Source organism: Arachis duranensis, chromosome 1 (genome assembly GCF_000817695.3).
Source record: "Arachis duranensis cultivar V14167 chromosome 1, aradu.V14167.gnm2.J7QH, whole genome shotgun sequence".
NCBI classification, from domain to species: Eukaryota; Viridiplantae; Streptophyta; class Magnoliopsida; order Fabales; family Fabaceae; genus Arachis; species Arachis duranensis.
In genome coordinates, this window is record NC_029772.3 from 75,813,254 (window position 1) to 75,825,784 (window position 12,531).

At 34.1% G+C, this 12,531-nt stretch overlaps 1 protein-coding gene and 1 non-coding gene across 2 annotated transcripts; both read left to right on the top strand.

Annotated features, from left to right (window-relative positions):
* The first annotated feature begins 966 nt into the window (after positions 1-966).
* Positions 967-1,070, top strand: LOC127743217 (small nucleolar RNA R71). Its single transcript, XR_008004587.1, has one exon. It is a non-coding gene; the product is annotated as a small nucleolar RNA R71 (small nucleolar RNA).
* An 8,890-nt stretch (positions 1,071-9,960) lies between these two features.
* Positions 9,961-11,885, top strand: LOC107491574 (dof zinc finger protein DOF5.6). Its single transcript, XM_016112451.3, has 2 exons — positions 9,961-10,208; positions 10,747-11,885. Exons 1-2 carry the CDS (start codon positions 10,146-10,148, stop codon positions 11,761-11,763), a joined length of 1,080 nt encoding a protein of 359 aa, XP_015967937.1. The 5' UTR covers positions 9,961-10,145; the 3' UTR covers positions 11,764-11,885.
* Positions 11,886-12,531: the final 646 nt, after the last annotated feature.

The following is a 12,531-nucleotide window of genomic DNA, read 5'->3' on the forward strand; positions in this document are numbered from 1 at the left end:
ATCTTCATCCTCTTCAGAGGAAGAATAGTCTTCAGAGCTCATGAATGGCAGAAGAAGATTTAATGGAATCTCTATGGTCTTTATATGAGCCTCAGATTCCTTTGGATCCTCAATAGGAAACTCCTTCCTGCTTGAGAGATGTCCCATGAGATCTTCCTCATTGAGATTCGCGTCCTCTCCCTCCTCCTTGCATTCGGCCATATTGATTATATCAATGGCCTTGCACTCTCTTTTTGGATTCTCTTCTGTATTGCTTGGGAGAGTACTATGAGGAGTTTTAGTGATTTTCTTACTCAGCTGGCCTACTTGTGCCTCCAGATTTCTGATGGAGGATCTTGTTTCATTCATGAAACTTAAAGTGGCCTTAGACAGATCAGAGACTAAATTTGCTAAGTTAGAGGTATTCTGTTCATAATTCTCTGTCTGTTACTGAGAAGATGATGGATAAGGCTTGATATTGCTAAGCCTATTTCTTCCACCATTATTAAAGCCTTGTTGAGGCTTTTGTTGATCATTCCACGAGAAATTTGGATGATTTCTCCATGATGAATTATAGGTGTTTCCATAAAGTTCACCCATGTAATTTACCTCTGCCATTACAGGGTTCTCAGGATCATAAGCTTCTTCTTCAGAAGATGCCTCTTTAGTACTGTTGGATGCATTTTGCCATCCATTTAGACTTTGAGAAATCATGTTGACTTGCTGAGTCAACACTTTGTTCTGAGGAAATATGGCATTTAGAGCATCAATTTCAAGAACTCCCTTCCTCTGAGGCGTCCCATTATTCACGGATTCCTCTCAGAAGTGTACATGAATTGGTTATTTGCAACCATGTCAATAAGTTCCAGAGCTTCTGCAGGCGTTTTCTTTAGGTGAATGGATCCACCTGCAGAGTGGTCCAATGACATCTTAAAAAACTCAGATAGACCATAATAGAATATATCTAATATGGTCCACTCTAAAAACATGTCAGAAGGACACTTTTTTGTCATCTGCTTGTATCTTTCCCAAGCTTCATAGAGGGATTCACCATCTTTTTGCTTGAAGTTCTGAACATCCACTCTAAGCTTGCTCAGCTTTTGAGGAGGAAAGAATTTATCCAAGAAGGCCGTGACCAGCTTATCCCAGGAGTCCAGGCTATCTTTAGGTTGTGAGTCCAACCATGTTCTAGCTCTGTCTCTTGCAGCAAAAGGGAAAAGCATGAGCCTGTAGACTTCAGGATCTACTCCATTCGTCTTAACAGTCTCACAAATCTGCAAGAACTCAGTTAAAAACTGGTAAGGATCTTCAGATGGAAGTCCATGAACTTGCAGTTCTGTTGCATTAGAGCAACTAATTGAGGTTTCAGCTCAAAATTGTTTGCTCCAATGGCAGAAATTGAGATGCTTCTTCCATCAAACTTGGACGTGGGTTTAGTAAAATCACCAAGCATCCTCCGTGCATTATTGTTGTTGGGTTCGGCTGCCATCTCCTTCTCTTGTTCAAAAATTTCAGAAAGGTTGCCTCTGGATTGTTGTAATTTAGCTTCTCTTGGTTTTCTCTTCAGAGTCCTTTCAGGTTCAGGATCAGCTTCAACAAGAGTGCTTTTTTCCTTGTTCCTGCTCATATGAAAGATAAGAGAACAAGAAAAGATGAGGAATCCTCTATGTCACAATAAAGAGGATCCTTATTATTAGTAGAAAAAGAAAGGAGAATCCAAACACAAGGGTAAGGATAGAGGCAGTGATTGGAGATGAAGAGAGGTGAAGAGAAGTGTTAGTAAATGAATAAATAAATAGAAGAAGATGAGAGAGAGAATTCGAAAATTAATTTTGAAAAGGAGTTAATGATTTTCGAAAATTAAAGATGAGATAGAATTAAAATAAAAATTTAAAACAATTAGTTAATTAAAAAGAATTTTTTTTTGAAAAAGAGGGAGGTATTTTCGAAAATTAGAGAGGGGAGAGTAGTTATGTGATTTTGAAAAAGATAAGAAACAAACAAACAGTCAAATAATTAGTTGGAAGAGATATTAAAATCAAATTTAAAAAGATAAGAAGATAAGAAGTTAGATAAGATATTTTAAAATCAAATTTTTGAAAAAGATATGATATAAAAGATAGGATAAGATAGATTTAATTTTTAAAAATAATTACTTAACTAACAAGAAAGTAAAAGATAAGATTCTAGAATTTAAAGATTGAACCTTTCTTAACAAGAAATTAACAACTTCAAATTTTTGAACCAATCACATTAATTGTTAGCATAATTTTCGAAAATAAAGATAAAATTAAGAAAAAGATTTTTGAAAAACATTTTTAAAAAGAAAATTTTGAAAAATTAATAAGAAAAATGAAAAAGATTTGATTTTTGAAAAAGGTTTGAAAAGATAAGATTTTTAAAATTGAAAATTTGACTTGACTTGTAAGAAACAACTAATTTTAAAAAAATTTTGACTAAGTCAACTCAAATTTTCAAAAATTATGAGAAAATTAAGGAAAAGATATTTTTTTGAATATTTAATGATGAGAGAGAAAAACACAAATATGACTCAAAACATGAAAATTTTGGATCAAAACCAAGATGCATGCAAGAACATTATGAATGTCAAGATGAACACCAAGAACACTTTGAAGATCATGATGAACATCAAGAACATATTTTTGAAAAAATTTTTGATGCAAAGAAAACATGCAAGACACCAAATTTAGAAATCTTTAATGCTTAGAAAATATGAATGCAAAGATGCACATGAAAAACAACAAAAGATACAAAACAAGAAAACATCAAGATCAAACAAGAAGACTTACCAAGAACAACTTGAAGATCATGAAGAACACCATGCATGAGTTTTCGAAAAATGCATGAATTTTTAAAGCATGCAATTGACACCAAACTTAAAAATTGACTCAAAACTCAAACAAGAAACACAAAATATTTTTTATTCTTTTGATTTTATGATTTTTTTGTGTATTTTATTTTATTTTTTTTTTTGAAAGTAATTTTTGGGAAAAATGAAAACAAAGAAAAAATTTTGAAAAATTTTTGAAAACTTTTTTTTAAGAAAATTACCTAATCTGAGCAACAAGATGAACCGTTAGTTGTCCAAACTCGAACAATCCCCGGCAACGGCGCCAAAAACTTGGTGGACGAAATTGTGATCATCAACAATCGCTCCAAAGACTTGGTGCTCTCAAACATAAATCACACTTTGTCACAACTCCGCACAACTAACCAGCAAGTGTACTGGGTCGTCCAAGTAATACCTTACGTGAGTAAGGGTCGATCCCACAGAGATTGTTGGTATGAAGCAAGCTATGGTCATCTTGTAAATCCCAGTCAGGCAGATTCAACTATATTAAGAGAGTATTAGATTTTCGAATAATAATAATAAATTTAAACAAAAAATAAAGATAGAGTTACTCATGTAATTCAATGATGGAAATTTCAGATAAGTGTATGGAGGTGCTGTGTTCCTTCTGAATCTCTGCTTTCCTACTGCTTTTATCCAATCTTTGTCACTCCTTTTTATGGCAAGTTGTATGTAGGGCATCACCGTTGTCAATGGCTACATCCCATCCTCTCAGTTAAAATGGTCCAAGTGCTCTGTCACAGCACGGCTAATCATCTGTCGGTTCTCGATCATGTTGGAATAGAATCCCTTGATTCTTTTGCGTTTGTCATCACGCCCAGCATTCGCGAGTTTGAAGCTCGTCACAGTCATTCAATTCTGAAATCCTACTCGGAATACCACATACAAGGTTAGACTTTCTGGATTCCCATGAATGTCGCCATCAATTCTAGCTTATACTACGAAGATTCTGATTAAGGAATCCAAGAGATATGCGCCCGGTCTAAGGTAGAACGGAAGTGGTTGTCAGTCACGCGTTCATAGGTGAGAATGATGATGAGTGTCACGGATCATCACATTCATCATGTTTAAGTGCAACGAATATCTTAGAATAAGAATAAGTCGAATTGAATAGAAAATAGTAGTACTTGCATTGAAACTTGAGGTACAGCAGAGCTCCACACCCTTAATCTATGGTGTGTAGAAACTCCACCGTTGAAAATACATAAGTGATGAAGGTCTAGGCATGGCCGAGTGGCCAGCCCCGAAAACGTGATCAATAGTCTCCTAGGATGGATAATAAAATAAAACTGAGACCAAAGATGTCTAATACAATAGTAAAACGTCCTATTTATACTAGACTAGCTACTAGGGTCTACAGAAGTAAGTAATTGATGCAGAAATCTACTTCTGGGGCCCACTTGGTGTGTTCTTGGGCTGAGCTTGATCTTTACATGAGCTGAGGCTTATCTTGGAGTTGAACGCCAAGTTGTAGCGTGTTTTTAGCGTTCAACTCTGGTTCGTGACGTGTTTCTAGCGTTTGACTCCAGAATGCAGCATGAAACTGGCATTGAGTGCCAGTTTACGTCATCTAATAACGAATAAAGTATGGACTATTATATATTTCTGGAAAGCTCTGGATGTCTACTGTCCAACGCCATTGAGAGCGCGCCATTTGGAGTTTTGTAGTTCCAGAAAATCTATTTCGAGTGCAGGGAGGTCAGAGTCCAACAGCATCAGCAGTCCTTTGTCAGCCTTTTATCAGAGTTTTGCTCAGGTCCCTCAATTTCAGCCAGAAATTACCTGAAATCACAGAAAAACACACAAACTCATAGTAAAGTCCAGAAATGTGAATTTAGCATAAAAACTAATGAAAACATCCCTAAAAGTAGCTAGATCCTACTAAAAACTACCTAAAAACAATGCCAAAAAGCGTATAAATTATCCGCTCATCAGGCATATACTCAAAGGTACAATGAGATCGGTGTTGAGAGATGGGTGTTGGCATTTGACGGGGGTCATCGTTGGGGTCATATAACGACGGATTTGGTAGAGTGCATAAATTCAGTCTTTAAACGTACGCAAAACTTTCTTGTGACTGCCATTGTTAGGTCTACATTCTATCAAGTAAACGGATTTTTTACTCAGAAGAGTGTTGAGGCTCATGAGCATGTCTGCAATGGATTGACGTATTCAGATTTGTCCACCAAACAAGTTGAAGAAAGTTTTTGACGTGCAAGAAACATTATGGTCAATCGGTTCGACAGGCGCAATGAGATGTTTGAGGTACGTAAAATGTAAGATGGCTATATATACACTATTAATCTTGCGCAACGACATTGTAATTGTGGTTGTTTCTAGGTCGAGCAACTTTCATATCGTCAGGTTCTTACATGTTGTGCTAACCAGCGTCTTGATTGGCAAGTATATATACATGCCGTGTACAAAATGTCTAAAATTTGCAAGGTATACAGAGGCGAGTTTGTTATGATAGGTAACCCATCCACGTGGGCTAGATATGAAAGAGCGAAGCTGATCACTAACTGGATATTGAGATGCACGACTAAACGACGACCGAAGTCAACCCGCTACTTGAATGAGATGGATTCACGGGATACACGTGCTCCTCGCCGGTATATTACATGTGGAAGGGTAGACGATGCCCTCAGAGCGCAGGTCTAAGCTCTGCTGGAGGTCAATAATGATTAAGCTATCTCTTGTATTTCTAACTTTTTTATGAAACTTTTTTATGTATTTAATTAGTTTAACCTAGTATGTAACTTTCTTATGTAAGTAAGCATGTGCACTTTCTTATGTAAATTTTTTATCTATGGATGCATTAAAATAAAATATAACCAAAGTTACAATAATAAAGACAGTGTGTATTGTAAATAGAAACACAACACTAAATAGAAATGTCCAAAGAAAACATCACACGTATAAGAATAAAGACAGTGTATAGTAAAAACTGTCCAAAAATAAACTCAGACAAACAACAAATGAAGAAAACTGCAACAAGTTACTTTTTCGGCACTTTCTTCTAATATTGAGATGTGATGTATTTATTCACATGAAAAATCCCATAGATTATACGGACGACCCTCAGAAGCATCCGCATCTAGACCACTAGGTCCGCCACCACCGCAACCCTCAAAAGCACTGACATCCCTACAAATCCCTCTTCTTGCTGCTGATTCTCATTCAAATCAAACAACTCGCTACGCGAAACCTCTGTAGGACGAGGAAGGTCGTCGACATGCGCCTCTCGATCCATTGAGGAAGTCACTAGCATGCTCTGAAAGGGAGCGATAACCAATAGACGGCTTAAAAGCAGCAGGTGTTTGCTGAGAAGGTGAAAATAGATAATCTATGTCTCTTAGGATCTGAGACAAACTGATGTCATCAATACCATGTAGCAGATTGAAGTCGCCTTCAGCTGGAATTATTATCTATGGTATGTACAGCTCTACTGGCTACTATGGTTGTGGTTCAGGTATGTACTGTTATTATTGCTCATAAACTGAAAACTGAGGCTTTTGGTCATTTGCCATGCCTTGAAACTGCTGATTATATGCCATGCCTTGAAATTGGTCGTATGCCGATATCTTCCTGATAATAATAACAAATATATTATTTAGTATCAGTAACAATAATAATAAGAACAGTAACGATAATGATAATAATAATTAATAATACCCGAATCCGTTGCTCATAGCCCAGTGCCTAATATTGGCGCTTATAAACCGAAATTTGAAACTGGTTCTCATAAGGGGGATTTGGCTACTGAGATCCAGGTGGTGGTGGGGTTGCACCTACGGTTCATTCACATCCGCTTTTGCACCGAAAACTCTATTTGACAATCCATACTGCTCTGTGTACCACTCATAGTATATCGGGAGAGGATAAAAATCTGCAATCTCATCCCCTGTTGCTCCAGTCATGGTTTTGTGTACCGGTCAACCACCTACAATGAGCATCACCAATCCAGTATGGTTCATCCGGTCGAAGTTGTGCAAGCCCAAATTGGCGTCTTACTCAGTCTGCTGTTCACTCAGTACTATACAATTATATTATTTTCGGTTCACCATAACTAAGATTTTGGTTCACTATGAGTACTGTGTTCGGTTCACCATGAGCATTGTGTTCGGTTCACCATGAGTATTGTGTTCGGTTCATCCCTCACTATTCAAAACTCTTCTTCCTTACCTTCTACTGCTTCTTCATCAGAGAGAGAATAAGAAAAAAATAAAAAAATGACTCTACCTAAACAAGATTAGAATGACAACAACAACAACAACAACAACAACAACAACAACAACAACAACAACAACAACGATAATCATTACTGGCGCACAAGTAGAACATCAACATCGACGAGCTCATTACGAAGAATAGGTACTAAGAACGGCATACCTAAGAACTGATGACTGCTGTTCGTTCTACTCGTGACAAACTCTCTATTATTCGAGAGGCCAAGTATATGTGTCACAGTTACTTCGTCAAAGGTGAAACGTGCGAAAGCAGTGCAGTGCCTATAGCCTACTCACAAAACGTAATGAAACCTAGTTAATGTTAGAATCGCTGGAACTATCTCTTTAAAAATTTTTGGTGGATCAAATTTTTTTAACATCAAATTCTTGATAGCTTGAGGAAAAAAATTATTATTAATATTAATTAATAATTATAATTAATGTTAATAACAATGATAATAATTAACCACAATTATAATCGCTAAATAATAATAATAATAATAATAAATTAACAGCCGTACCATTTTCACTTATTAATAATAATAAAAATATAATACAGTAATAATATATTATTATTAATATATTAATAATAATAAAATATTATTGCTATAATAATAGACAGTATTANNAATTTATATATCATTAAAAAAATAAAAGAATAATTATTTTTTGAAGATGATTTAAATATTTAATAATATGTTATTGATGTAATATAAAATTACGAACTTTTTTTTTTAATTTTATTCCTCACTCACTCAAACTGCTTCTTCTCATTCCTGGTCTTCGTCATCTCCTTCCCTCCCTTAAAACTCAAAATGTAAAAAAACTCTCCCTCCCTTGCAACTCAAAACTTAGAAACCCTCAACCCAAAACCATTGCAACCAAAATACAGAAGCAACAACGTGGTAAACATAAAATAAGCTCACATTGAAGCAAGACGTAAAGTACGTGTTATAAAGATCTTTTCTTCTTTTATCAATACGTGTCAAACATGCAATCCAGTTTCATGCCAATTATAATTTGTGTTTTGAATTAGGCGTAGACTAATTTAGAGTTTATGATGGAACAATGAATTAAACCGATTATACCGCCATTAAATCATTAAATCAGTTATTCGATTATTGACTGGTTCAATTTTTACAACCTTGATCAACAATAAAGCTCTACAAAAATTTCATACTAAAGAGATATATATTTTTAGTATTTTCTAGTATTTTTTTTTTGATTTATTTTCTTAATCGGAAAAAATAAAGTGGGAGGAATAAAGGTAAAGGTATACCTTCCTAGTTGCTCTTTGAGGTGTCACCCTTCTCATTGAAGCCTGTCAGTGTTTCCCCCAAAACCCGCCTAGTAGTGGAATATGGATTTCAAGTTTGAACTTACCAAATTATTAAAGGTTAATTAATTAATTCATTTGAAACAAGAATACACATACACATATATTTTATTTCATTGATAATTCGATTCACTGTTATTACCAGGCCACATGATCTCATGATTTAATAAGAATTTTTTAGTCAGTTTAACTTGAGCCGTATGGTGATTGGATGACCACAAAATTAACTATTAGAATAATTAAATCTTTTATAAACAAATATAATAATTAATTAGTAAGTATTTTTTTATTTGCGTAATATAATTGTTGTATGAGATAAATATTGTATATATGTTATATGAGAAAATTATTTGAAGACATTTAAAATAGAAATAAAAAGTAGAGTAATATAAAAAGTGAATAATTATATACAGTTATTTTATATAACATTAATAACTAAAAATTATTATATAATAATTTAATTCAATATATTAAATTATTTAATATTTTTTAACTAATAATTTTATATAAAACTAATTGCATATAATTTTCATCCGTACAAAAATGTTGAGTTGGAAAACTGAAACGGGGAACGGGATTGCGATTAAATTGGGATTGAGGAGAATATATGCGTTGCTTGTTGAAGGAGAGTAGAGTGGGCCCACTGTGCAACAAGTAGTGTGCTCTTTCGGTATCGACCTCTTTATCGGGGACCCAAATATTCTCACCTTCTGTCACTTCTCACACAAACCACTATCCAATATCACAATTCCTTTCTTTATTTCTCTCGCTTTCTATTTTTTTGTTTTTAATTTTATACCTAAGTCAAAATACATCACATGTATTTGAAATTAGTCGTGAGAAACGCTACGTGAAAATATATAATTGATCTTGATAATTACACACAAAAAATGAAATGTACATATTAAACTTGTTAGGTAAAACAAATATATAATATATATTATTTTATTCGGGTCTTATAAACAAATATTCTAAAGACATTTTGTTAAAAATATTTTAAAATGTAATTACTATATAATAACTAAAAATATTAAATAATTTAATATATTTAAAATGGTACATATTTCATATTTCGATTATAATCTTTACAAAACATTAAATAGATACCAAATAACAGATTTTTTTTCATCTTAATAATATTTGTATTTTATGTAAAAAAAAGTGCTGAAAATATGATTATCATTTATCTTTTAGTTGTGAGTTTACTTATTCTTGGCTCTAGAATACAACACTAGCCTGAAACTATTAGGCATTGAACTCATTTTGTCCCAAAATCACAATGAACGGCCGTGATAATTCCACACCAACCATAACGGGGGAATCTCAACCGTCCATTAAGTTGTGTTTGGTCAAGATGAGATAAGCAGTGGGACCAGCGCGCGTAGAGGAAACAGTACAGAGACAAAATGCGTGGTCCCACAGTTTCATGTCAGTGTCACCGACGTCCAAGAAGAGGTGATGACGTGGCATCTCGTTTGTCACTTTCTTCTCTTCTTATATCTCCTGTCCTCTCCCCTAATATAGTAGAAGTAACAACACTTCTATCTTCTTCTTCACCTAACACTCTTTGCTATCTAACCCTCTTTTCTTCACTTCTCTATCTTCAATGCTTATTATCATCACTATCTACTGCTAGACATTTGCATTTTAGATTATAATTTTTTTGTCCAAATATTTATATATATAGCTGGGGTTATTGCTGTTCATTGTTTTTCTTGAGAAATTTTGAATGGGTTTCTCCTCTCTCCACGTCTGCATGGATTCATCAGCATCCGATAATAATTGGCTTCAGGTATGCATCTAACTTATGCTCTAATCTCTCACATTATATATATTGTTGATCTATCCATATATATGGTGTTTCTCTATATAATAATGCAAGTTTAACTTGAACAAGTCCAGTGATTCCTCATGCATGCTAATTATTTATACACTAACGAATTGTAACGGTTAGACAAGGCTAAAGTAAAGCCCAGATTTGAGACCAATTACATTATTTTTATTATTAGTATAGTTTAAAACCTCAACTATCTAGTGTGAAGTAGAACTAGTTCCCCAGGAGCAGTATTATATGTTATGATATATATTCAAAAGGGGATCGGAGGAAAATGAAAAATGAAAAAGACAAAGTGAAAGACAATTTAGAAGGAGAAATAGTGGCAGAAGAATAAAGAGAAAAAAAAGGACATACAATATAATATAAAATGACAAAAGTTGATGACAAAAACATACATAACACATTTAAATTTAGTTTGAATAATTATTCACTTCTCCTTTATTCTTCTTTTTTTCTATATATACATATAATAAATAAATTTGTTAATGATCAGGGCACAATTAACGAGGAGGGTAGTACAGGGGTGGATGATTCTTCTTGTCCTTCCCCAACAGGGGACATGATGATGATTGCATGCTCGAACAAGCTTCCAACAATGATCATAGAAGGAAGTAGTAGTAGAAGACTAATGACAAGACCCCCACAAGACCAACTAGCTCTAAAGTGTCCAAGGTGTGAGTCAACACACACAAAGTTCTGTTACTACAACAACTACAGCCTCTCACAGCCAAGGTACTTCTGCAAATCTTGTAGAAGGTATTGGACCAAAGGTGGCACTCTTAGGAACATCCCTGTTGGTGGTGGTTGTAGAAAGAACAACACCAACAAGAAATCCTCTTCTAATTCCTCCAAGAAATCATCCAATAATAACGACAACAATGATCAACCATCACCACTTCCTATTAGTGTTAATATTAATAATCAAAACCAACCACATTACCCTTCTAATAATGGTGGTTTCCCAGATCTGCATCAATTCTCCTCTAACATGAACAGTTTGTTTGGGATGAGTAGTATTGGTGGAGGGTTATTGGGAAACCCTAACTTCATGTTTGAGAATAACGCTAGGCCGTTGGACTTCATGATGGAGAGTGGTATCATTAAGAGTGGTTCTAGGAGCTTTGATTTCATTGGAAATAGTGATCATCATCATCATTTGATGATGAATGGTGGCGGTTACAATTTGATGACGTCATCATCATCACCAAATTATCAAGGACTTTGCTCTTCAGCATTTGGAGGAAATAATAATAATATGTCACTTGATGGAGGGAACAATCACAACAACAACAGCAACAATACTGGGAGTTACAACATTATGGGATCTTGTCAGAGATTGATGTTACCATATGATGATTCAGGTGACAATGGCAATCAAAATAGTTTGATTGATGTGAAGCCAAACCCTAGGCAATTGTTGCCCCTTGATGGAAAAGAGACATTTGGGTCATGGACTACTACAGGAATGATTAACAGCTATGGATCTTCCGCAACGAACCCTTTGGTCTAGTAACTAGTAATCTTAATATATATTCATATGATGAAGATGATGATCCATGCATGTATCTCTCTAAGCTTTGGCTAATTTGTTCATTCAGTTAATTTAATTTGTGACGTTCCTAGCTAGTTAAATATATTAGTATTTTGGGTTATGTATAAAGTCTTTGATTGAGGTTTTCTCATAGCTAGTGTCTCCTTTTGCCGAAGTAGTCTTTAATTCGGTATTTTATCATGGAATTAACAAAAGGAATGTGAAAGGAAATTAAAGCTTCAGTGTCTAATTTGACTGCTTTGCTGCATTATATCTTGACATTTTAGATCTAGCGCTTTAATATCATGTCATGATACTACTTATCACAAAAACTTCAGTTAATGGAAAAAGATAACACTAATGATTATATCTCTAATACTCCATAAACTTCTATTGTACACATTATACAAGTATTTTATTGGCTCTTCATATTTTCCCCTTTTAAATTTTGAATCCACATTATCAAGCAATTAAGAGCACCTTAAGCCAAAATATTGCGACAAAAGTAGTTCCTTAAGAAACCAAGAGTCCAAGAGTGATTAATTCGTCTCATCATAATGCAACGATTTTCATCCTGGAGATATAATGTTTTTTTATGAAAATATTTAAAGAGAAAATACAAGATAATACCAAACATAAAGTTTTTTTTTTTTAATTCAAAGAGTACATAAAAAATAAAAAAAATTAATTTAATTTGATTAAAGGATATCATTTTTAACAAAAAAAAATGTTGGTCCATTTTTTTTA

What these genes read in the sequence shown, in the direction of transcription:
- LOC107491574 (XM_016112451.3), top strand. Translation starts at nt 10,146, where the DNA reads ATGGGTTTCTCCTCTCTCCACGTCTGCATGGATTCATCAGCATCCGAT. An exon ending in CCGATAATAATTGGCTTCAG is followed by an intron (nt 10,209 to 10,746) that starts GTATGCATCTAA and finishes GTTAATGATCAG; the next exon opens with GGCACAATTAACGAGGAGGG.